The sequence below is a fragment of the Anomaloglossus baeobatrachus genome, chromosome 4 (genome assembly GCF_048569485.1).
Source record: "Anomaloglossus baeobatrachus isolate aAnoBae1 chromosome 4, aAnoBae1.hap1, whole genome shotgun sequence".
NCBI classification, from domain to species: Eukaryota; Metazoa; Chordata; class Amphibia; order Anura; family Aromobatidae; genus Anomaloglossus; species Anomaloglossus baeobatrachus.
Window position 1 is genome coordinate 36,032,508 of NC_134356.1, and position 26,648 is coordinate 36,059,155.

The 26,648-nt window shown below is 48.7% G+C and overlaps 1 protein-coding gene across 2 annotated transcripts in view; it reads left to right on the forward strand.

Annotated features, from left to right (window-relative positions):
- The window catches only part of LOC142301152 (CWF19-like protein 1), a 50,821-nt gene extending 24,377 nt beyond the window's left edge, over positions 1–26,444 (forward strand). For both annotated transcript variants that reach the window (XM_075342179.1, XM_075342180.1), the window contains 9 exons: positions 11,013–11,131; positions 11,271–11,355; positions 18,092–18,235; positions 20,930–21,035; positions 21,425–21,504; positions 22,836–23,045; positions 25,224–25,343; positions 25,928–26,025; positions 26,159–26,444. In XM_075342179.1, coding sequence (XP_075198294.1) covers positions 11,013–11,131; positions 11,271–11,355; positions 18,092–18,235; positions 20,930–21,035; positions 21,425–21,504; positions 22,836–23,045; positions 25,224–25,343; positions 25,928–26,025; positions 26,159–26,303 — 1,107 coding nt within the window. In that variant the 3' untranslated portion in view covers positions 26,304–26,444. The remainder of the gene's footprint in view (positions 1–11,012; positions 11,132–11,270; positions 11,356–18,091; positions 18,236–20,929; positions 21,036–21,424; positions 21,505–22,835; positions 23,046–25,223; positions 25,344–25,927; positions 26,026–26,158) is intronic.
- Positions 26,445–26,648: the final 204 nt, after the last annotated feature.

Consider the following 26,648-nt stretch of genomic DNA (forward strand, 5'->3'; position numbering starts at 1 on the left):
CTAGTACTAGGCTCCTGGTGCATAAGAAGCTGTGGGGGTTCATTGACATTAGTTGTATCACTATCAACATCTTCATTTCCCTTCTGGTTGCAGTTTTCATAATGTGATTTCAAACGGCAAACAAGTCCTTGGATATCCTTTTGACAGTATTTGCACTTTGCTCTTGCACCTTTCTTTCCAAGATCTGCTGCTGGCATCTCAACAAAATGAACCCAAATAGGGTCTCTCTTACGACCTGCTGCCATGGCTCACACAGATCACTTATGAAGTTTGATTGTTACTACAGCCTGAGCCAAGCACTGCTGATGTTACTACAGCCTGAGCCAAGTACTGCTGACTATCCAACAAGTTTGGGCATGTCAACTGAATGCAGGGAAAAATAAACTAAACCAAAACTGAACCCAAGCTAGAAGTGTGGAATTAAAGGGGCAGTATGAACAAAATGTGGAGGCTATTAATAGTTTATACAATTAAGACATGCTGCTTTTAAACACCTACCTATTGCCATATAGTAAAACAAAAAAGATTTTTACTTACTTTGGGGTCCCCCCCTCACCCTGGCGTTAGATCGTTGCCCCTAGTTTCGTCCGTGTAACTATGGGCGCACATGCACACTGCTCTCACTTCTCATTTTAATCGTGATTTATATTAAAAAAAACCTTTTGATTTAAATCAGTGATTTAAATCATGATTTAAATCGATCCGATTTAAATAGAAAAAAATCTTTTGATTTAAATCGTGATTTAAATCATGATTTAAATCGGCGTGATTTAAATCAATCCACCCTGGTCCCGGCACAACAACAAGGTCACGGCATTCATGGCACGTTCTCATGATCACAGAGCTCTGGCGGCAGACGCCTTAGTTCAGGATTGGTCGCAGTTTCAACTCCCTTATGTGTTTCCTCCGCTGGCACTGTTGCCCAGAGTGTTACGCAAGATCAGGGCCGACTGCCGCCGCGCCATCCTCGTCGCTCCAGACTGGCCGAGGAGGTCGTGGTACCCGGATCTGTGGCATCTCACGGTCGGCCAACCGTGGACACTACCAGACCGAACAGACTTGCTATCTCGAGGGCCGTTTTTCCATCTGAATTCTGCGGCCCTCAACCTGACTGTGTGGCCATTGAGTCCTGGATCTTAGCGTCTTCAGGATTATCTCAAGAGGTCATTGCCACTATGAGACAGGCTAGGAAACCAACGTCCGCCAAGATCTACCACAGGACGTGGAAAATATTCCTGTCGTGGTGCTCTGATCAGGGTTTTTCTCCCTGGCCATTTGCCTTGCCCACTTTTCTGTCCTTTCTTCAGTCCGGATTGGAAAAGGGTTTGTCGCTTGGCTCCCTTAAGGGACAAGTCTCTGCGCTCTCTGTGTTTTTTCAGAAGCGCCTAGCCAGACTTCCACAGGTACGCACGTTCCTGCAGGGGGTTTGTCACATCGTCCCTCCTTACAAACGTCCGTTGGAACCCTGGGATCTGAACAGGGTGCTGATGGTTCTTCAGAAACCACCGTTCGAGCCAATGAGGGATATTTCTCTCGCACGCCTTTCGCAGAAAGTGGTTTTCCTAGTAGCAGTCACTTCACTTCGGAGAGTGTCTGAGCTAGCAGCATTGTCATGCAAAGCCCCTTTCCTGGTGTTTCACCAGGACAAGGTGGTTCTGCGTCCTGTCCCGGAATTTCTCCCTAAGGTGGTATCCCCTTTTCATCTCAATCAGGATATCTCCTTACCCTCTTTTTGCCCTCATCCAATTCACCAATGTGAAAAGGATTTGCACTTGTTAGATCTGGTGAGAGCACTCAGACTCTACATTTCTCGTACGGCGCCCCTGCGCCGCTCGGATGCACTCTTTGTCCTTGTCGCTGGCCAGCGTAAAGGGTCACAGGCTTCCAAATCAACCCTGGCTCGGTGGATCAAGGAACCAATTCTCGAAGCTTACCGTTCTGCTGGGCTTCCGGTTCCCTCAGGGCTAAAGGCCCATTCTACCAGAGCCGTGGGTGCGTCCTGGGCTTTGAGGCACCAGGCTACGGCTCAGCAGGTGTGTCAGGCGGCTACCTGGTCGAGTCTGCACACTTTCACAAAACACTATCAGGTGCATACCTATGCTTCGGCGGATGCCAGCCTAGGTAGGCGAGTCCTTCAGGCGGCGGTTGCCCACCTGTAGGACGGAGCCGTTACGGCTCTATTATGAGGTATTATTTACCCACCCAGGTACTGCTTTTGGACGTCCCAATTGTCTGGGTCTCCCAATGGAGCGACAAAGAAGGGAATTTTGTTTACTTACCGTAAATTCCTTTTCTTCTAGCTCCAATTGGGAGACCCAGCACCCGCCCCTGTTTTTTTGTGTACACATGTTGTTCATGTTGAATGGTTTCAGTTCTCCGATATTCCTTCGGATTGAATTTACTTTAAACCAGTTTATAATTTTTTTCCTCCTTCTTGCTTTTGCACCAAAACTGAGGAGCCTGTGGGAGCACGGGGGGGTGTATAGGCAGAAGGGGAGGGGCTTTACACTTTTAGTGTAATACTTTGTGCGGCCTCCGGAGGCATAGCCTATACACCCAATTGTCTGGGTCTCCCAATTGGAGCTAGAAGAAAAGGAATTTACGGTAAGTAAACAAAATTCCCTTCTTATTGCTTATTTTAAACTTTAAAAAAAAAAAATAACTGAAAATTGGGGCGTGCAATATTATTCATCCCCTTAAGTTAATACTTTGTAGCGCCACCTTTTGCTGTGATTACAGCTGCAGTCGCTTGGGGTATGTGTCTATCAGTTTTGCACATGGAGAGACTGAAATTCTCGCCTATTCTTCCTTTGTAAACAGCTGGAGCTGAGTGAGGTTGGATGGAGGCGTTTGTGAACAGCAGTTTTCAGCTCTTTCCACAGATTCTCAATTGGGTTCAGGTCTGGACTGTGACTTGGCCATTCTAACACCTGGATACATTTATTTGTGAACCATTCCATTGTAGATTTTGCTTTATGTTTGGGATCATTGTCTCATTGGAAGACAAATCTCCGTCCCAGTCTCAGGCTTTTTGCAAACTTCAACAGGTTTTCTTCAAGAATGGTCCTGTATTTGGCTCCATCCATCTTCCCATCAACTTTAACCATCTTCATTGTCCCTGCTGAAGAAAATCAGGCCCAAACCATGATGCTGCCACCACCATGTTTGACAGTGGGGATAGTGTGTTTAGGGTGATGAGCTGTGTTGCTTTTACGCCAAACATATCATTTGGCATTGTGCCCAAGTAGTTCGATTTTGGTTTCATCTGACCAGAGCACCATCTTCCACATGTTTGGTGTCTCCAGGTGGCTTGTGGCAAACTTTAAATGACACTTTTTATGGATATCTTTGAGAAATGGCTTTCTTCTTGCCACTCTTCCATAAAGGTCAGATTTGTGCAGTGTACGACTGATTGTTGTCCTATGGACAGACTCTCCCACCTCAGCTGTAGACCTCTGCAGTTCATCCAGAGGGATCATGGGCCTCTTGGCTGCATCTCTGATCAGTCTTCTCCTTGTGTGAGATGACAGTTTGGATGGACGGCCGGGTCTTGGTAGATTTGCAGTGGTATGACACTCCTTCCATTTCAATATGATCGCTTGCACAGTACTTCAGTTTAAAGTTTTGGAAATCTTTTAGTAACCAAATCCGTCTTTAAACGTCTCCACAACAGTATCACTGACATGCCTGTTGTGTTCCTTGGTCTTCATGATGCTATATGCGCTTTACACAGAACCCTGAGACTATCACAGAGCAGGGGCATTTATACGGAGACTTGATTACACACAGGGGCTTATACCGTATATGCCGGCGTATAAGACGACTGGGCGTATAAGACGACCCCCAACTTCTGCCCTAAAAATATAGAATTTGGGATATACTCACTGTATAAGACTACCCCCGTTCAGTATGCTTCAGTATGCTAAGAGCAGGGGGCCGCACTGTGTGAGGAGGTGTTTTTTTTACTGTCCAGTATAACCAATAGGATTAGTGCAGGGGCCAGCATGTAAGCTCTTCATTAATGTCCCTGCATGGATGCGAGGGGAATCTGGCGTTACTGCACTAATCCTATTGGTTATACTGGACAGTGAAAAAAAAAACACCTCCTCACACAGTGCGGCCCCCTGCTATATATACGCTATATATCCGCTGTATATATACCAGTATATATGCTGTATGATATACCAGTACGGGGCCGGGCTGTGTATCGCGTTTCCATAACGACGAGGCAGGAACTTCCCTGCTAGAGCGCTGACGTCAAGGCAGAGCTGCTTGCCTCTGATTGGCCAGCGCTCTGCCATTCAGCAGCGGTGACAGGAAGTTCCTCCCTCGTCGCTATGGAGGCAGAATCCAAGCGTGGAACGGAGTGGAGCGGCGCACTACAGCACCCAGGTATATATCCGGCGTATAAGACGACCCCCCACTGTAGCCATTATTTTAAGGGGGTAAAAAGTCGTCTTATACGCCAGTATATACGGTATTTATCATCATCAGTCATTCAGAACAACATTGGACCATTCAGAGATCATCAATAAACTTCTGGAGTGAGTTTGCTGCACCGAAAGTAAAGGGGATGAATAATATTGCACGCCCCAATTTTCAGTTAATTTATTACAAAAGTTTAAAATAAGCAATAAAAATCGTTCAACTTCACAATTGTGTCCCACTTGTTGATTCTTTACCAGAAAATTAAACTTTTCATCTTCATGTTTGAAGCTTGAAATGTGGGAAAAGGTTGAAAAATTCAAGGGGGCTGAATACTTTCGAAAGCACTGTATATGTGCATGTATATATATGTGTGTGTGTGTGTGTGTATATATATATATATATACATACACACACACACACATATATATACATGCACATATACAGTGCTTTCGAAAGTATTCAGCCCCCTTGAATTTTTCAACCTTTTCCCACATTTCAAGCTTCAAACATGAAGATGAAAAGTTTAATTTTCTGGTAAAGAATCAACAAGTGGGACACAATTGTGAAGTTGAACGATTTTTATTGCTTATTTTAAACTTTTGTAATAAATTAACTGAAAATTGGGGCGTGCAATATTATTCATCCCCTTTACTTATATATATATATATATATATATATATATATATATATATATATATATATATAATATATATATATATATATATTTTATATATATAATATACAGTTAGGTCCAGAAATATTTGGACAGTGACACAAGTTTTGTTATTTTAGCTGTTTACAAAAACATGTTCAGAAATACAATTATATATATATAATATGGGCTGAAAGTGCACACTCCCAGCTGCAACATGAGAGTTTTCACATCCAAATCGGAGAAAGGGTTTAGGAATCGTAGCTCTGTAATGCATAGCCTCCTCTTTTCCAAGGGACCAAAAGTAATTGGACAAGGGACTCTAAGGGCTGCAATTAACTCTCAAGGCGTCTCCCTCGTTAACCTGTAATCAATGAAGTAGTTAAAAGGTCTGGGGTTGATTACAGGTGTGTGGTTTTGCATTTGGAAGCTGTTGCTGTGACCAGACAACATGCGGTCTAAGGAACTCTCAATTGAGGTGAAGCAGAACATCCTGAGGCTGAAAAAAAAGAAAAAATCCATCAGAGAGATAGCAGACATGCTTGGAGTAGCAAAATCAACAGTCGGGTACATTCTGAGAAAAAAGGAATTGACTGGTGAGCTTGGGAACTCAAAAAGGCCTGGGCGTCCACGGATGACAACAGTGGTGGATGATCGCCGCATACTTTCTTTGGTGAAGAAGAACCCGTTCACAACATCAACTGAAGTCCCGAACACTCTCAGTGAAGTAGGTGTATCTGTCTCTAAGTCAACAGTAAAGAGAAGACTCCATGAAAGTAAATACAAAGGGTTCACATCTAGATGCAAACCATTCATCAATTCCAAAAATAGACAGGCCAGAGTTACATTTGCTGAAAAACACCTCATGAAGCCAGCTCAGTTCTGGAAAAGTATTCTATGGACAGATGAGGCAAAGATCAACCTGTACCAGAATGATGGGAAGAAAAAAGTTTGGAGAAGAAAGGGAATGGCCCATGATCCAAGGCACACCACATCCTCTGTAAAACATGGTGGAGGCAACGTGATGGCATGGGCATGCATGGCTTTCAATGGCACTGGGTCACTTGTGTTTATTGATGACATAACAGCAGACAAGAGTAGCCGGATGAATTCTGAAGTGTACCGGGATATACTTTCAGCCCAGATTCAGCCAAATGCCGCAAAGTTGATCGGACGGCGCTTCATAGTACAGATGGACAATGACCCCAAGCATACAGCCAAAGCTACCCAGGAGTTCATGAGTGCAAAAAAGTGGAACATTCTGCAATGGCCAAGTCAATCACCAGATCTTAACCCAATTGAGCATGCATTTCACTTGCTCAAATCCAGACTTAAGACAGAAAGACCCACAAACAAGCAAGACCTGAAGGCTGCGGCTGTAAAGGCCTGGCAAAGCATTAAGAAGGAGGAAACCCAGCGTTTGGTGATGTCCATGGGTTCCACACTTAAGGCAGTGATTGCCTCCAAAGGATTCGCAACAAAATATTTTGTTTGAGTTTTGTCCAATTACTTTTGACCTCCTAAAATGTGGAGTGTTTGTAAAGAAATGTGACAATTCCTACAATTTCTATCAGATATTTTTGTTCAAACCTTCAAATTAAACGTTACAATCTGCACTTGAATTCTGTTGTAGAGGTTTCATTTCAAATCCAATGTGGTGGCATGCAGAGCCCAACTCGCCAAAATTGTCACTGGCCAAATATTTCTGGACCTAACTGTAAGATTATATATATTATTTATATATATATATATATATATATATTATTTATATATATATATATATATATATATATTCTTCATTTACAGCGCTATTAATTCCACAGCGCTTTACATACATTGGCAGCACTGTCCCCATTGGGGCTCTCAATCTAAATTCCCTATTTGTATGTCTTTGGAGTGTTGGAGGAAACCGGAGTACCCGGAGGAAACCCACGCAAACGCGGGGAGAACATACAAACTCCTTGCAGATGGTGTTCTTCGTGGGATTTGAACCCAGGACCCCAGCGCTGCAAGACTGCATTGCTAACCACTGAGCCACCATAAGACTGCATTGCTAATCACTGAGCCACCGTGCCGTTATATATATATATTTATATATATACACACACACACACACACACACACACACACACACACACACACACACACACACACACACACACACACACACACACACACACACACACACACACACATACACACACTAATATATATATATAGATATAGATGTTGTCTGTAGTTACTAAGTGTTTGTGTAGGGGCTGTACATGTTCTGGGTGTGGGGGGGTGAGAGCGGTGTTGTTTGTGTGTTGTGTGTGTGTTGCGTTGTTTGTGGAGCGCTGTGTGTCTGTAGCATTGTGTGTGTTGCACGGTTTGTGTGGGTGTGGGGTGCGTGTGTGTGTTTTGGGGGGAGGTATGTTTTGTGCAATGTGTGTGTTGTGCGGTATGTGCGTATATTTGTGTATGCCGCGGTGTTTGTGTGTTGTGTGTGTGCAGCGTTGTCTGTGTGTGTGGGTGTCTGTGTAGGGCAGTGTTTGTGGTTCCCAGTGTGTGTGTGTGTGTGTGTGTGTGTGTGTGTGTTGGGGGGAGGTGCACCTCCCATCGTGCTCCATCCCCCATGCTGCGCACCTCCCATCGTGCTCCATCCCCCATGCTGCGGACTCCCCATCGTGCTCCATCCCCCATGCTGCGCACCTCCCATCGTGCTCCATCCCCCATGCTGCGCACTCCCCATCGTGCTCCATCCCCCATGCTGCGCACTCCCCATCGTGCTCCATCCCCCATGCTGCGCACTCCCCATCGTGCTCCATCCCCCATGCTGCGCACTCCCCATCGTGCTCCATCCCCCATGCTGCGCACTCCCCATCGTGCTCCATCCCCCATGCTGCGCACTCCCCATCGTGCTCCATCCCCCATGCTGCGCACTCCCCATCGTGCTCCATCCCCCAAGCTGCGCACTCCCAAACGTGCTCCATCCCCCATGCTGCGCACCCCCATCGTGCTGCATCCCCCATGCTGCGCACCCCCCATCGTGCTCCATTACCCATGATGCGCACCCTCCATCGTGCTCCATCCCCCATGCTGCGCACCCCCCATCGTGCTCCATCCCCCATGCTGCGCACCCCCCATCATGCTCCATCCCCCATGCTCCGCACCCCCCATCGTGCTCCATCCCCCATGCTCCGCACCCCCCATCGTGCTCCATCCCCCATGCTGCGCACCCCCCATCGTGCTCCATCCCCCATGCTGCGCACTCCCCATCGTGCTCCATCCCCCATGCTGCGCACTCCCCATCGTGCTCCATCCCCCATGCTGCGCACTCCCCATCGTGCTCCATCCCCCATGCTGCGCACTCCCCATCGTGCTCCATCCCCCATGCTGCGCACTCCCCATCGTGCTCCATCCCCCATGCTGCGCACTCCCCATCGTGCTCCATCCCCCATGCTGCGCACTCCCCATCGTGCTCCATCCCCCATGCTGCGCACTCCCCATCGTGCTCCATCCCCCATGCTGCGCACTCCCCATCGTGCTCCATCCCCCATGCTGCGCACTCCCCATCGTGCTCCATCCCCCATGCTGCGCACTCCCCATCGTGCTCCATCCCCCATGCTGCGCACTCCCCATCGTGCTCCATCCCCCATCGTGCTCCATCCCCCATGCTGCGCACTCCCCATCGTGCTCCATCCCCCATGCTGCGCACCCCCCATCGTGCTCCATCCCCCATGCTGCGCACCCCCATTGTGCTCCATCCACCATGCTGCGCACCCCCCATCGTGCTCCATCCCCCATGCTGCGCATTCCCCATAGTGCTCCATCCCCCATGCTGCGCATTCCCCATAGTGCTCCATCCCCCATGCTGCGCATTCCCCATCGTGCTCCATCCCCCATGCTGCGCATTCCCCATCGTGCTCCATCCCCCATGCTGCGCACTCCCCATCGTGCTCCATCCCCCATGCTGCACACCCCCACCCATCGTGCTCCATCCCCCATGCTGCACACCCCCACCCATCGTGCTCCATCCCCCATGCTGCACCAGCATCAGCCTCTCTGCCCCCAGCATCAGCCTCTCTGCCCCCAGCATCAGCCTCTCTGCCCCCAGCATCAGCCTCTCTGCCCCCAGCATCAGCCTCTCTGCCCCCAGCATCAGCCTCTCTGCCCCCAGCATCAGCCTCTCTGCCCCCAGCATCAGCCTCTCTGCCCCCAGCATCAGCCTCTCTGCCCCCAGCATCAGCCTCTCTGCCCCCAGCATCAGCCTCTCTGCCCCCAGCATCAGCCTCTCTGCCCCCAGCATCAGCCTCTCTGCCCCCAGCATCAGCCTCTCTGCCCCCAGCATCAGCCTCTCTGCCCCCAGCATCAGCCTCTCTGCCCCCAGCATCAGCCTCTCTGCCCCCAGCATCAGCCTCTCTGCCCCCAGCATCAGCCTCTCTGCCCCCAGCATCAGCCTCTCTGCCCCCAGCATCAGCCTCTCTGCCCCCAGCATCAGCCTCTCTGCCCCCAGCATCAGCCTCTCTGCCCCCAGCATCAGCCTCTCTGCCCCCAGCATCAGCCTCTCTGCCCCCAGCATCAGCCTCTCTCCTCCCAGCCTACCCCAGCCTCAGCCTCCCCCAGCCTCTCTCCTCCCAGCCTGCTCCAGCACGCCGTGCTCCTCTGCCGACACTCACAGATCCGATCGCATATACATACACACACACTCACACACACCCGATCGCATACACTCACACACACCCGATCGCATACACTCACACACACACACTGAAGATATTGCACATACGCGCTCACACTCAAAACATCCGGAGATACCACATGCTTCTGGCCATGTGATCCTCCGGCAGGTCCTGTAAGGTCACTGCACAGTATCGCCGCCGAGAAGCAAGCGATATCTCCGGATGCTGTGAGTATGTGGATGCGATGTGATGTGTTTGTGAGGTGAGTGTGATCTGATGTGTGTGTGTGTGCTGTTGTGTGTGCGTGTGTATGTTCCGCCGCTGCAGGACCTTGATGCGCTGGTAACTATGCTACCATGGTTACCAGCGTATCCCGCTCGCACGGGAGCCCACACCAGCATACGGCGGCAACCCCAGCAATGCGAGGGTATGTGTCGGCTGGGTTGGCGGCGTACGCTGATGTGGGCTCCCCGGGGGTACAGTACTCACCTGGGAGTCGTGCTCCGTGTCGCTTCGGGGAATGCGTGCGGGGGGCGGGGCGTGGCCGAGTTGCCAATACGTGCAGGGTGCCGGGGCGAGAGGCCAATCCGAGTGGGGGGCGGAGCCTGGGCGAGCGGCCGGCCAATCCGTGTGGGGGCGGAGCCTGGGTGAGCGGCCAATCGGTGCGGTGGGGGCGGGGCCATGGCGAGCCCAGCGGCCAATCCGCTTTGTGTCACCGTAAGGGCACAATTTTGGAGACAGACAGACAGAATAAGGCAATTATTTATATATATATAATTAAAGGGGTTGTCAGATATTAATAAAATAGCCTTAGGATAGGTAATCAAAGTCAGATTGGCACTGTGTATGTATATATATATTTGGTCTTTACAAACTTGTACTGCCCTGGGAAATCATACTGCCAAATTTATTTTACTATAGTGAACGTGCTAAATAAAAAACCCAAAAAAGAATTGTGGAATTGCACTTTTTTTTTTTTTTCTTTCTATTGCTATTCAACACATTTTGGAATTTTTTTCCTGCTCACCAATACATCACGTGATAAAATGGATGCCGTCATTCAGAAGTACGACTCTTCCCACCCCCCCCCCCCCCCCAAAAAAAAAACCCAGAAAACCCTAAATATGGTTATGGTGATGTAGAAATAAAATAGTAATGGCTTTTGGGAGAGGATAAAAATAACAAATGTAAAAACGGAAAGCTGCAATATTGTGAAGGGGTTAAAGCGCAAGTTAACTAGTAACTACGGATTTCTTTTCCATTTTCAGATCGACATAGACGTTAAAACCTGCGGATCCGCGGCGGTCGCCGGTCTCGCTTCCAGTTTGAAGCCTCGATATCACTTCTCTGCGCTGCAAGGAGAAAACTACGAGCGGCTCCCGTACAGGTAGGTAAGGACGCATCCTCCATTAGTATGTTTGTCTGCACTCATTGGTTAGGTCTGTTAACCAACTTTTTTTTTTTTCCCCCCCACCTTTTTTATTATTGCATATTTATTTGTCATTTTTTTTGTTCTTTTTATACAGAAACCACGTGGTCTTACAAGAAAATGCCCAGCACGTCAGCCGGTTTATAGCATTAGCAAGTGTTGGCAATCCTGCTAAGAAAAAGGTAAAGTAGGCTGAACCCCTCTCCTCGGAGGGCTATATCTACCTAGAAAATGCAGCTTTGAAAAAAAAAAACACCATAAAAATCTACCGTTTTGTGTCTGCAGCTCCTGTGCTGATTAATGATCCTCCATAGTTATAGGCTGTGATCAAAACCCGGGGTGGTCTGATCCCATTTCCTTCCATGTGGTCCTTATTGCTAACCTTTAGACTACATGTTAGCATTTAAGCATTTTGTGTGATACAAGTGACTAGTTTAAGGGAAATTTCTTTGTCGCTCTATTGGGAGACCCAGACAATTGGGGTGTATAGCTTCTGCCTCCGGAGGCCGCACAAAGTATTACACTTAAAAGTGTTAAGCCCCTCCCCTTCTGCCTATACACCCCCCGTGCTCCCACGGGCTCCTCAGTTTTTTGCTTTGTGCGAAGGAGGTCAGACACGCACAGCACAGCTCCACAGATTGGTCAGCAGCAGCTGCTGACTATGTCGGTTGGAAGAAAAGTGGGCCCATATAGGGCCCCCAGCATGCTCCCTTCTCACCCCTCTCTTGTCGGCGGTGTTGTTAAGGTTGAGGTATCCATTGCGGGTACAGAGGCTGGAGCCCACATGCTGCTTTCCTTCCCCATCCCCCTCAGGGCTCTGGGTGAAGTGGGATCCTATCGGTCTCCAGGCACTGAGACCGTGCTTCATCCACAACTCCTGTGGAGCCTGCTGGATAGGAGCCGGGTATCGTTCAGGGACATGGCCCTGCTACGTGAAGGTACTCTGTATCCCTGTGGGGACCGCGCACGGCAACACCTCAGCTTTGCTGGGTGTGCTAGTGGACCGGGTTAAACTGTGCCATTACACACTCAGCGTCGCTGAGTGTGTTTATATGTAGGGGCTACCGCGCTAACCGCCGCTGCCATGGGAAACTGCGGCGCGGCTGGGACTTGTAGTTCGCCGGGGACTTCGGCGTCGGCCGCGCTTTTACGGCGGCCAACGCTTATACTCGAGTCCCCGGCTTGCTTGCGGCCTAGTTTCCCTTTCTCCCGCCCTCAGCCCTGACAGGCAGGGGAAGGGCGGGACGCTGCACGGAACGAGCAGCACTGAGGGCCGGAGTATGATTTCCATACTCCACCCCCCTCACTGTGCACAGTGTGAGCACCTCGGCTACGCCCACGGCTCCCTCCTCTCGTCAGGACGCCGCAGCCATTTCCTGTCAGCTCCTACGACGCTGCAGAGAGGGACAAACCCTGGGAGACCCAGACACGGTCTCTGGTGGCCTCATAACCGCTTTAGGCGGATGGTAAGCAGCACCTGTGGTGCTAGCCCCATGGTGCTGTAGTGTATTGATACATTATTTGTTTATAGTATATATTTTACACTGTATGAGCACAGTTCATTCTGGCTATATACCCTATTGTGTTACTCAGGGCGCCCACAAAAGGCAGGGGTGCCAAAACACAGGCTTATTATGCTGCCTGCGTCGCTTATACGACCCAGCTGCCGGCAGGTTCCATTGACCCTCATTGTGGGCATTGTTCGGCCCCTGTGACACTTCTTCAGCCAGGGCCCCTGCTAAGAGGGGCCCAGGGGGAGCCACCTGTTGACACGGAGTTTGCAAAACTCTCTGAGACTATGGCTAAGATACTAGAAGCCTTGCAGTCCAGGCCGGTATCTCAGCAAAGGGACTCTGTTGAATCATTGTTCCCTGGCCCCCCTCAGTTGGACCAACAATGTCCTCCCGGGGTATCTCATACATCCCAGGCTGAAGGTTCTGACTTAGACCCCAGCCCCAGACCGACTAAGTGGGCTTGCTTAGAATTTCCCTCGACATCATATTGTTCAGGGTCTCAGCGGGGGGAATCTCTGGTTGATGATGCGGAGACAGCTGATCAGGATTCTGATCCTGAGGGCGCTCTCAATCTTAATACTCCAGACGGGGATGCCATAGTGAACGTTCTTATTGCGTCCACCGATCAAATGCTGGATATTTCTCCCTCAGCTCCTCCGGCGGAGGAGTCGGCTTCTCATACACCGAGTATGTTTCTAGACCACTCTGATTTCAGAGAGGCACTCCAGAATCATCATGCTTGTCCAGATAAGCGTTTTTTCTAAGCGCCTTAAGGATACACGTTATCCTTTTTCCACTGACGTGGTTAAAGGTTGGACTCAGTGTCCCAAAGTGGACCCTCCAATCTCCAGACTGGCGGCTAGATCCATACTTGCAGTGGAAGAGGGGGCTTCGCTCAAAGATGCCACTGACAGGCAGATGGAGCTCTGGTTGAAATCCATCTATGAAGCTATCGGAGCTTCTTTTGCCACAGCATTCGCAGCCGTATGGGCGCTACAAGATATCTCAGCAGGTCAAGCGCAAATTGAAGCAGCCACATGCACGGCCGCGCCACAAGTGGCATCCATTACCACACAGACCTCGGCAATTGCGTCTTACGCTATTATTGCTGTCCTGGACTCTACGAGCCGTACGGCGGTCGCGGCCGCCAGTTCGGTGGTACTCCGCAGGGCCTTGTGGCTACGGGAATGGAAGGCAGATTCTGCTTCCAAAAAAGCGCTTAACCAGTTTGCCAATTTCTGGCGACAGGCTGTTTGGCGAGCGTCTGGATGAAATCATCAAACAATCCAAGGGAAAGGATACATCCTTACCCCAGCCCAAACAGAACATACCCCAACAGAGGAAAGGGCAGTCGAGGTTTCGGTCCTTTCAGGGCGCGGGCAGGTCCCAATTCTCCTCGTCCAAAAGGTCTCAGAAAGAACAAAGGAACTCTGATGCATGGCGGTCTAAGTCACGTCCTCAAAAGGCCACCGGAGGCGCCGCGAACAAAGCGGCTTCCTCATGACTGTCGACCTCCTCTAGTAGCATCCTCGGTCGGTGGCAGGCTCTCCCGCTTTTGCGACACCTGGCTGCCACAAATAAAAGACCGCTGGGTGAGAGACATTCTGTCTCACGGTTACAAGATAGAGTTCACCTCTCGTCCCCCGACTCGATTCTTCAGGTCATCCCCGCCTCCCTAGCGAGCCGAGGCTCCTCTGCAGGCGCTGCGCACTCTGAAGGCAGAAGGAGTGGTGATCCTGGTTACTCTTCAGTAACTGAGCCACGGTTTTTACTCCAACTTGTTTGTGGTCCCAAAGGAGGACGGGTCTTTCCGACGGGTCCTGGACCTGAAACTGCTCAACAAACATGTAAAAACCAGACGGTTCAGGATGGAATCCCTCCGCTCCGTCATCGCCTCAATGTCCCAAGGAGATTTCCTTGCATCGATCGATATCAAAGATGCTTATCTCCACGTACCGATTGCTCTAGAGCACCAGCGCTTCTTGCGCTTCGCCATAGGAAACGAACACCTGCAATTCGTGGCACTGCCGTTCAGCCTGGCAACAGCCCCATGGGTTTTTACCAAGATTATGGCTACTGTAGTAGTGCTCCTACACTCGCAGGGTCACTCGGTGATCCCGTACTTGGAGGCTGCTCAAGGCACCCTCTCAAGAGGCATGCCAACGCAGCCTCGACGCTTCCCTGGAGACTCTCCAGGGTTTCGGGTGGATCATCAATTTTCCAAAGTCAAATCTGACACCGGCCCACTCGCTGACATATCTTGGCATGGAGCTTCATACCCTCTCAGCGATAGTGAAGCTTCCGCTGTTCAAGCAGTAGTCACTACAGAAAGGGGTACAATCTCTCCTTCAAGGCCAGTCACACCCCTTGAGGTGCCTCATGCACTTCCTGGGGAAGATGGTGGCAGCAATGGCGGCAGTCCCCTTCGCGCAGTTTCACCTGCGTCCCCTTCGATGGGACATCCTACGCAAATGGGACAGGAAGCCGACGTCCCTCGACAGGACCGTCTCCCTCTCTCAGGCGACCAAAGCTTCCCTTCGGTGGTGGCTTCTTCCCACTTCATTATCGAAGGGGAAATCCTTCCTTCCCCCATCCTGGGAAGTAGTCACGGCGGACGCGAGTCTGTCAGGGTGGGGAGCGGTTTTTCTCCACCACAGGGCTCAGGGTACGTGGACCCAGCAAGAGTCCTCGCTTCAGATCAATGTTCTGGAAATACGGGCAGTGTATCTTGCCCAGAAAGCGTTCCAGCAGTGGCTGGAAGGCAAGCAGATCAGAATTCAGTCGGACAATTCCACAGCGGTGGCATACATCAACCACCAAGGCGGCACACGCAGCCGACAAGCCTTCCAGGAAGTCCGGCGGATTTTGATGTGGGTGGAAGCCACGGCATCCACCATATCCGCAGTTCACATCCCAGGCGTGGAAAACTGGGAAGCAGATTATCTCAGTTGCCAGGGCATGGACGCAGGGGAATGGTCCCTTCACCCGGACGTGTTTCAGGAGATCTGTTGCTGCTGGGGGGTGCCGGACGTCGACCTCATGGCGTCCCGGCACAACAACAACAAGATACCAATGTTCATGGCACGGTCTCAAGATCCCAGAGCTCTGGCGGCAGACGCCTTAGTTCAAGATTGGTCGCAGTTTCAGCTCCCTTATGTGTTTCCTCCGCTGGCACTGTTGCCCAGAGTGTTGCGCAAGATCAGGATCAACTGCCGCCGCGCCATCCTCGTCGCTCCAGACTGGCCAAGGAGGTCGTGGTACCCGGATCTGTGGCATCTCACGGTCGGCCAACCGTGGACACTACCAGACCGAACAGACTTGCTATCTCGAGGGCCGTTTTTCCATCTGAATTCTGCGGCCCTCAACCTGACTGTGTGGCCATTGAGTCCTGGACCTTAGCGTCTTCAGGGTTATCTCAAGACGTCATTGCCACTATGAGACAGGCTAGGAAATCAACGTCCGCCAAGATCTTTCACAGGACGTGAAAATTTTTTTCTGTCATGGTGCTCTGTTCAGGGTTTTTCTCCCTGGCCATTTGCATTACCTACTTTTCTGTCCTTCCTTCAATCTGGACTGGAAAAGGGTTTGTCGCTCGGCTCCCTTAAGGGACAAGTCTCGGCGCCCTCTGTGTTTTTCCAGAAGCGCCTAGCCAGACTTCCACAGGTACGCACGTTCCTGCAGGGGGTTTGTCACATCGTTCCACCTTACAAGCGGCCGTTAGAACCCTGGGATCTAAACAGGGTGCTGATGGTTCTTCAGAAACCACCATTCGAGCCAATGAGAGATATTTCCTTCTCACGACTTTCGCAGAAAGTGGTTCTTCTTGTAGCAGTCACTTCTCTTCGGAGAGTGTCTGAGCTAGCAGCGTTGTCGTGAAAAGCCCCTTTCCTGGTGTTCACCAGGACAAGGTGGTTCTACGTCCGGTTCCGGATTTTCTCCCTAAGGTGGTATCCTCCTTTCATCTCAATCAGGATATTTCCTCACCTTCTTTTTATCCTCATCCAGTTCACCAATGTGAAAAGGATTTGCACTTGTTAGATTTGGTGAGAGCACTCAGACTCTACATTTCTCGTACGGCGCCCCTGCGCCGCTCGGATGCACTCTTTGTCCTTGTCGCTGGCCAGCGTAAAGGGTCACAGGCTTCCAAATCAACCCTGGCTCGGTGGATCAAGGAGCCAATTATCGAAGCTTACCGTTCGGCTGGGCTTCCGGTTCCCTCAGGGCTGAAGGCCCATTCTACCAGAGCCGTGGGCGCGTCCTGGGCTTTGAGGCACCAGGCTACGGCTCAGCAGGTGTGTCAGGCGGCTACCTGGTCGAGCCTGCACACTTTCATGAAGCACTATCAGGTGCATACCTATGCTTCGGCGGATGCCAGCCTAGGTAGACGAGTCCTTCAGGCGGCAGTTGCCCACCTGTAGGAAAGGGCCGTTTTACGGCTCTTTTACGAGGTATTATTTTACCCACCCAGGGACTGCTTTTGGACGTCCCAATTGTCTGGGTCTCCCAATAGAGCGACAAAGAAGAAGGGAATTTTGTTTACTTACCGTAAATTCCTTTTCTTCTAGCTCTAATTGGGAGACCCAGCACCCGCCCTGTTTTTTTGTGTACACATGTTGTTCATGTTGAATGGTTTCAGTTCTCCGATATTCCTTCGGATTGAAGTTACTTTAAACCAGTTTATAATTCTTTTTCCTCCTTCTTGCTTTTGCACCAAAACTGAGGAGCCCGTGGGAGCACGGGGGGTGTATAGGCAGAAGGGGAGGGGCTTAACACTTTTGAGTGTAATACTTTGTGCGGCCTCCGGAGGCAGAAGCTATACACCCCAATTGTCTGGGTCTCCCAATTAGAGCTAGAAGAAAAGGAATTTACGGTAAGTAAACAAAATTCCCTTCTTTCAACATTTTTGGCAAATTTCCTATTGTTTTACAAATAAACACAAACGTCATTATCCTAAATTTACCACTAATATGAAGCACAGTATGTCACGAAAAAACAGTCTCGGAATCACCGGGATCCGTAAAAGCTACAGAGTTGTCACATCATAAAGTGACAGTGGTCGGAAATTAAAAAAAAATGGCCGGTTCAGGAAGGTGAAAGGGTTAATGACACAATGCACGGCTATGTGTCAGATCAGGAATGTGTTGTGTTTAAAAAAAAAAGATGGATTTTCTTCTTGAAAAAAAAAAATAAATATATATATATATATATATATATATATATATATATATATATATATATATATATATATATATATATATATATATATATATATATATATATATATATATATATATATATATATATATATATATATATATATATATATATATATATATATATATATATATATATATATATATATCTCTCACCTTACACCCCCCATGTTTTTGTTTTCTTGCCGCAGTACATCTATGCGTTCAGCATTGTGCCGCTCAGTCGGATGGAGGCTGCGGAGCTGGTGAAGCAACCACTCGACGTTACTGAGAACCCGTATAGGAAATCTGGAAGAGAAGCCAAGAAGAGTCTGGGGGCTAAAGCCGCAGAGGAGGTGAGAGGAGCGGTTATGTGATTAGCAGGAAAATAAGTGTGACTATAGCGTTAATTCGTTAACAACTTAGGATGTTTATTATCGCCATAGGTCACTAATAGTGATGAGCGGGCACTACCATGCTCGGGTGCTCAGTACTCGTAACTAGTGATGAGCGGGCACTACCATGCTCGGGTGCAGTACTCGTAACTAGTGATGAGCGTGCACTACCATGCTCAGGTGCTCTGTACTCGTAACTAGTGATGAGCGGGCACTACCATGCTCGGGTGCTCAGTACTCGTAACTGGTGATGAGCGAGCACTACCATGCTCGGGTGCAGTACTCCTAACTAGTGATGAGCGAGCACTACCATGCTCGGGTGCTCTGTACTCGTAACTAGTAATGAGTGGCCACTACCATGCTCGGGTGCAGTACTCGTAACTAGTGATGAGCGGGCACTACCATGCTCAGGTGCTCTGTACTCGTAACTAGTAATGAGCGAGCACTACCATGCTCGGGTGCTCAATACTCGTAACTAGTGATGAGCGGGCACTACCATGCTCAGGTGCTCAGTACTTGTAACTAGTGATGAGCGGGCACTACCATGCTAGGGTGCTCAGTACTCGTAACTAGTAATGAGCGAGCACTACCATGCTCGGGTGCTCAGTACTCGTAACTAGTGATGAGCGGGCACTACCATGCTCGGGTGCTCAGTACTCGTAACTAGTGATGAGCGGGCACTACCATGCTCGGGTGCTCTGTACTCGTAACTAGTGATGAGCGGGCACTGCCATGCTCGGGTGCTCGGTACTGGTAACTAGTGATGAGCGAGCACTACCATGCTTGGGTGCTCTGTACTCGTAACTAGTGATGAGCGGGCACTACCATGCTCAGGTGCTCAGTACTCGTAACTAGTGATGAGCGGGCACTACCATGCTCGGGTGCTCAGTACTCGTAACTAGTGATGAGCGGGCACTGCCATGCTCGGGTGCTCGGTACTCGTAACTAGTGATGAGCGGGCACTACCATGCTCGGGTGCTCAGTACTTGTAACTAGTGATGAGCGGGCACTACCATGCTCGGGTGCTCAGTACTCGTAACTAGTGATGAGCGGGCACTACCATGCTCAGGTCCTGTAACTACATAACTAGCATGGTAATGCTCGCTCATCACTAGTCACTAAACAAGGTATGAACCCATCGACGGTGACAGGTGAGTATTCAGCGAGCATTGTGTGTGTGCAGGGACATCCAGGAGGTCATCTGAGTTCCCAATCAACTCGGATGACCTCCCGATGACACCTCCATGATATCTGCGCTACAGCGGGTGTCACGACGGTGACTTCACAGGTTCATCAGAGTTCATTGGGAACTGGATGACGTCCTGGACGTCACTGCACACACTGCTTGCTGAATGCTCACTGGTCACTGGCCATGCTGTCCTCTGCACTGCTCCGGCTTCCAGCTCCTCAGTGCAGTAAATATTCTATGAGCATAAGAAGCGGGGGTGAGAAGCAGGAGGCAGCAGAGGCGAAGAACACCGCGCTGGACGCAGGTGAATATAGAAAATCTTTTTATTTCACAGACATGTGTTTTCTCCGGTACGTGTCACACTGATCACATCAGTGTGCGATCCGTGTGACACCCGTGCTGACGGAGATAAAACGGACAGGTCTCCGTGTGCATGTGGGGCCACACGGTCCGTGTGAAAACATGGCCGTGTGAGTAACGCCATAGAATAACATGGGTACGTGTGACATCCGTGTGAAAAACTGATGTCATGCATACCTAAAACATGGAGCTCTGAAACCGGCCTTACTCCAGCGACCGGAGCACACTCCAATTGCTGTACTTTAACCATTTAAGTTCCACTGTGAAACCTGACATTGGGAAGTAAATTACATAATTGCCGGTGCGTGTGCACACAGACTTCCATAATACGATCACTGGCAGCCGGTGGTCTCCTGAAGGACCCCTATACCAGCCATTTTAAGAATTGCTCCTGAAGGACCCCCATACCAGCCATCTTAATAATTGCTCCTGAAGGACCCCCATACCAGCCTTCTTAATAATTGCTCCTGAAGGACCCCCATACCAGCCATCTTAATTGCTCCTCTTCCTATTAAGATTTCTGCTCTCCGCATCCAAAATCCAGATGGTTTTGATTATATTTTTTTGTGCGTGTCGCGGTTGTGTAGTGATGTGGCCAATCAGTGTTTCCGCCTTCCCTGTGTGATCTTGGTGTCGTGTTTTCCATGTAGAGCCGCCTATAGCCGTGCACACCGCCGTCTCATCTTCCCTTTGCCGTCTTCTTACACTTTCTTGTAGACTGAGGCCGCTCGGTGGCTTCGCGCAGCATCAGTCGTTCACAGCCTCTTCCCTCCCGCTGCGTATCTGCGCGGTTTTCCCTTCACAATTGGCGCACTGTTCCATATAGCTGTGTTTGTGCTATTCCCCTCTTCCTCCACTAGATGGCAGCACTCCTGGCATCCGCGCTGCGTTCACCGCCGTCCCCCGATCGTTTGCTGCACTTATTTATTTTTGTAATCCCCGCTCTGACTCCTCTCTGGCCTTCCCTCGCTCATTGTCACCCCACATTCGATTATTCAGGAGAATTCTCCCTCTTCACCTGATAGGTTACTGTTGCTCTCACACATTTACCTAATATTCTTTGTTTTGGGCGCCCACTAATTACTTTGTTTCTTAAACCTCTGCAGGAGGAGCCGGCTCAGCAGTTTTTCTTCGACTTGAATAAGCAGCAAGGAAAGAAACGTCACTCGGATGGGAAGGCCGGGCACCAAACCAAGCAGCCGAGGAAACCCCGTGAGTGGCCAAGATTCAGTTTTCTTATGCTGATCCGGAGTTGTATGCTGTATTATACTCCAGAGCTGCACTCACTATTCTGCTGGTGCAGTCCCTGTGTACATACATTACATTACATATCCAGTACTGATCCTGAGTTACATCCTGTATTGAACTTCAGGATCAGTAATGTATGTACACAGTGACTGCACCAGCAGAATAGTGAGTGCAGCTCTGGAGTATAATACAGGAGGTAACTCAGGATCAGTGCAGGATAAGTCGTTCATGTATAATGACACTACCTTTTTCTGTAAATAAATGTGGCCATATTTTCAGGTATTGAGCAGTACACTCCTCCAGCTCCTTGCAGTCATCCCCTCTATTAACCCCCATCCTCTCCCTCCTGACAGCTCAGCCAACTGGGCCCTGCTGGTTTTGCCTCGCCAGTCCCGAAGTGGAGAAGCATCTGGTGGTCAGTATCGGGGAACATGTAAGTATCGGCAGATGAGGATGCCGAGACCAATCTGTTCTGTTAATAAAGGTCCTAAAAGCCTGATTTATGATGGCAGGTGACCCCCTCGGCAGATCCTGGGATGAAGTCTTCTCCTTCACCTCTCTCCTTTGTCTCAGGGTTGTGTCTGATCATTAAAGCGTAACACTGAAAAAATAAGTAAAAAATCATATATGTAATAATTTTTTTTTTACAGTGTGTGTATGTATATGTGTGCATATGTGTGTGTATGTATGTATATGTGTGTGTGTATGTATGTATGTATATATGTGTGTGTGTATGTATGTATATATGTGTGTGTATGTATGTATGTGTGTGTGTGTGTGTGTGTGTATGTGTATGTATATGTATATGTGTGTGTGTGTGTGTGTGTGTGTGTGTATATGTATATATATATATACATATGTGTATGTATATATATATGTGTGTATATATATATATATATATATATATATATCACACACACACACTGGTCCAAAAGTGGGTGGACAGTGTGTGTAATAAGGTTATCAGACATGGTGTAAAGTGAAACTGACTCAGCTGCCCTTAGCAACCAATCAGATTCCACTTTTCATGCTTCACAGGCTCTTTGGAAAATGAAAGGTGGAATCTGATTGGTTGCTAAGGGCAGCTGAGTCAGTTTCACTTTACACCATGCTTGATAAATCTATTACACATGATGTCCACCTACATTTAGACCACCCTGTATTTTTTTATACACACGCGCGCGTGTGCGTGTGTATGTGTATATATATATATATATATAATATAATGTGTGTGCATATATATGTGTGTGCATATATATATATCTCATACACACACATACACTTGCAAACTGTAAGTACTATTCAATGCACCTGTCCTATCTTTGGTGGGGTCTTATTACTGCAGTCCTATATATACTGTGTGATATATATATTGCAAAACTAAACCGTAGGTACCATTCAATGCACCTGTCCTATTTTTGGTGGGATCCTTTTTTTTTATTGCAGTCCTATCCATCTACCTTGATGAAGGCGTTTAGTGCCTTTGGCTAAGTTCGGGGGTCTGACTGATGGGAATATGGCCCCCGTGTGTATCTTGCATGGCTGTCATCACTCGCCCTGTACCCATCTGCTGATAATTGTATCCTCCATAACACCATCCTGGCTCCGGCGGCATATTCTCAAGAGAGTGCTACATTTCCCTCAACGTCACTCTTGTTTATTGCCGTGCGTGTCTTCGTTAATGAGAACCTGCTCTGGATGTACGGCGCTCCGGTATATGTTGGTGCTACATGTTATCTTTTTTTCTCCCTACCCCCCCTCCAGTGCTACGTTGCTCTTGCCAAGGGCGGCCTGACGTCGGACCACGTTCTCATCTTGCCCATCGGGCACTACCAGGCAGTGGTGGACCTTTCTTCTGAGGTGGTCGATGAGTGTGAGAAATACAAAGCCTCCCTGAAGAAGTTTTACAAGTCCAAGGGGAAGAGATTTGTGATGTTTGAGAGAAACTACAGGAGTCAGCACCTCCAGCTGCAGGTAAAAGCCGCGGTGTTATGGTGACCCGCCATGATGGGGAGCGGTCCGACCACCTCTGCGCCCCAGGACGTGGCTCCGGAGCGTAATCACTCGCACTGGACCATTATCCGCCCGTCTGCTGTGTATGCAACCGGCGCACCCATCTGTATGAGCCGGATAAGTAGGACCATCACGACCATTTCTGTTTCTAATTGGTCTGTGGGGAATGGATCTGTGTTCACATCAGCCTCGTGCGGCTCAATAATAGGTGGCTCCCGCTAATTGCATAGTGACCCTTTAATTGACACACACACACTAGGCTGCATAAAAGGGGTTGGGCACATATATATTATGCACAAGAGTGTGTTTTTAGTGTGTGTGTGTGTGTATATATAATATATATATATATATATATATAATATACACACGCATATATTAGTATGTAGTGTGTAGGATTCTGTGCTACGCTGTGAAATGCCATACTCTCGTCATCCAAGTGTCCGCTGATGGTGGGAATGCGTGTACATGACATTTCCTGTCAGTGTCCTTTCTTGGGAGATAGCACTGTCCATCGAGAAAGAGGAGAGGTGGCACTGTGCAGAAGGGGGGGGGGGGGCTGGTGCTATATGGACTACAAAGGGAAGGAAAGGTGGCACTTGCAGAAGGTTGGGGGAGGGAGGGAGAGCTGACACTGTGGGGACTGCAAAGGGAAGGAGAGTGGAGAGGTGGCACTGTGCAGAAGATGGAGGGGTGGATGGAGAGCTGACACTGTGTGGACTGCAAAGGAAGGGAGAGTGGAGAGGCGGCACTGTGCAGAAGATGGAGGGGTGGATGGAGAGCTGGTGTTGCATGGACTGCAATGGGAGGGAGAGTGGGGAGGCAGCACTGTGCAGAAAATGGGGGAGGGGATATAGGGAGAGTTGGCGCTGTGTCAACTGCAAATGCAGGGAGAGCCAGTGCTGTGCAGGCAGCAAAGGGAAGGGGGGAAGGAGTGGAGAGCCGCCACTGTGCAGAGAGAAGGAGAGGGGAGTTTGCACTGTGCAGCTTTGTATCTTGCAGAGGGGGAGAGGTGAGGCGACCCTGTACAGACTGCAAACGAAAAGAGCAATCGGGCTGGCCGTGCCGTTCTCTCATGCAGCACGGTGGATCTCGCCCTTTCTGAATGTACTGCGCACTTGTCGCTGTGGTCTGCGCTGGTTTCCTAATTGACACATTCTGGATGGACGTAGGTGTCTTTAAAGGATTCCCGAGGAAAGGGGATGTAAATCTGCTCTTGTCTAGAAGAAAGTGGACACAAACAGGAGTGCGGCATTAGTTTGTGTGTGACTGTGAGGCTACCGCGGAGGCTCGTCCGTCTACATTGCGGAGGAGTCTGGTAACGTCACATAGATAATCCGAGCGGGCGGTTTGTTCGGGGGTCTCTTCCAGATTCCAGGTCCTCTCCTGCGTCGGCTCGAACATTTCATCACATATCATTAGTTTAAGTCTGTATCGTCGGGCTCTCCTGACATGATGACATGACGGCTCTGAGGGACGGACCGTCCCGGTGATGACCTGCCTCCTCAATAATAACGTTTTGCATTTATTTTACCCCTGAGCAGAGGATTTGGAGCTTTGTATCAGAAAAACAGCTCTAACCATACGTTACAAATACATTGCCAAAGCAATTCACGGGAGAGAGCAGAATTGCTTTGACAACCATCTTTGCAATTTAAAGGAAATCTGTCAGCAGGTTTTTACTGTATAATCTGAGAGCAGCGTATTGTAGGGGCAGAGACCCTGATTCCAGTGATATGCCACTTACTCAGTAGGTTGGTGTAGTTTCGATACAATCAGTGTTTTATCAGCAAGAGATTATCACTGCAGGACTAGGTGTCACCTGCAAGATAGTCCACCTAATCTGTGTAACCCCGCCCCCACCTCTGATTGGCAGTTTAAACAGGAAGCTGCCAATCAGGAGTGTGGGCGGGGTTACACAGCTCAGCATTATGAGCAAAGCAGAGAAAACAGGGATTTTATCAAAACTTCAGCACGCAGCCCAGTAAGTGACACATTACTGGATTCGGGGGTCTCTTCCTCTATATCATACTGTTCTTAGATTACATAACTGCTGAAAATCGACTCTCCTGGCAAAACTGCTACACCTGATTTCCACTTCTCGGAGTTAACCCCTTTTGATCTATTGGATTTCTTTACCAGGTGGTTCCCCTGCCGTTGAGCTGCTGCACCACGGACGACATTAAAGAGTCCTTTATTGTCCAGGCTCAGGAGCAAAACATCGAGCTGCTGGAGATCCCGGAGCACACCGACATCAAGCAGGTACGATAAGCAGCCGGGATCGGAGGGAACTCTGATCGCGGCCGCTTAAACCCTTAAATGTCGCGGTCAGTAATGACTGAGGAATATAAACGGACGCCGTCAACACAATAACCAGTGCCTTATCCGTAATCTTACCTTTAGGTGATATTAGAGGGTTATGGCCAAAAAAGGGTTTGTTGAGCAACTGAAAAACATGTCTGCTTTCCCCCCCACAACCCCCACTGCCCTGCCCCCTCCCAACCCTCACCACCCAACTCCCATCCCCCTCCACCTTTTCTCATAGGGCCATTGTGATCAGTTCAGAAGACCCATAGACATATCCGACCATGAATCTGACCCTTTTCGCCTCTTCGTGTATGGACATGATCCCCCTCCTGGTTGCAGCCTTCCATTTCCATTTTGGTGGCGACCTCTGGTGGAGAAATATAGTATTAACATAAAAATGAATGGCTGCGTATGGACGGTCATCCAGGGATGTGTTTAAATTTTTCCACTTTTTGATATCTGTATGTCCCAACAAATCTTTTATACGTCTGTGTGACTTCATCTAAACTTTTTTTTTTTTTTTTGCTTTGCCTTTTTAGATTGTCCAGCCCGGGACCCCGTACTTTTACGTTGAGTTGGATAACGGAGAAAAACTCTTTCACAGGATTAAGAAAAACTTTCCTTTGCAGTTTGGAAGGTAAAAAATAATAAAATCATGTAGATTTGGGAAGTAGAGATGCTCTTCTAATAAATGGCCTGTGGCCCCTTTAAGTAAGGAAAGCCTGTGCGGCCAAACTTGTCGCTAATTTTATTGGTTCTCTTAATTACAGGGAAGTATTAGCGAGCGAAGCCATCTTGAATATACCAACCAGGGCCGACTGGAAGGCCTGTAAACTGGACCCGGACGAGGAGGGAAGCCAGGCCAAGGCCTTCAGGAGAGACTTTGAACCTTTTGACTTTTCGTCACAAGACTGAAATCTGCTTATTTTGGGGGAGGGGGGAGGGGTGATGAGTGGGACTTTTATGTTTTCATATTTTATATCACTGATGTGTTTTTATTGCATTGTTTAAAAAAAAAAAAGTATGTGTGTATGTATGTATATGTATATATATGTGTGTGTGTGTGTGCATATATATATCTATATATATATATTTCTATATATATATATCTATATATATATATATATATATATATATATATATATATATATATATATATATATATATATATATATATATAATATATATATATATATTAGTCATATGAAAAAGTTTGTGCACCCCTATTAATGTTAACCTTTTTTCTTTATAACAATTTGG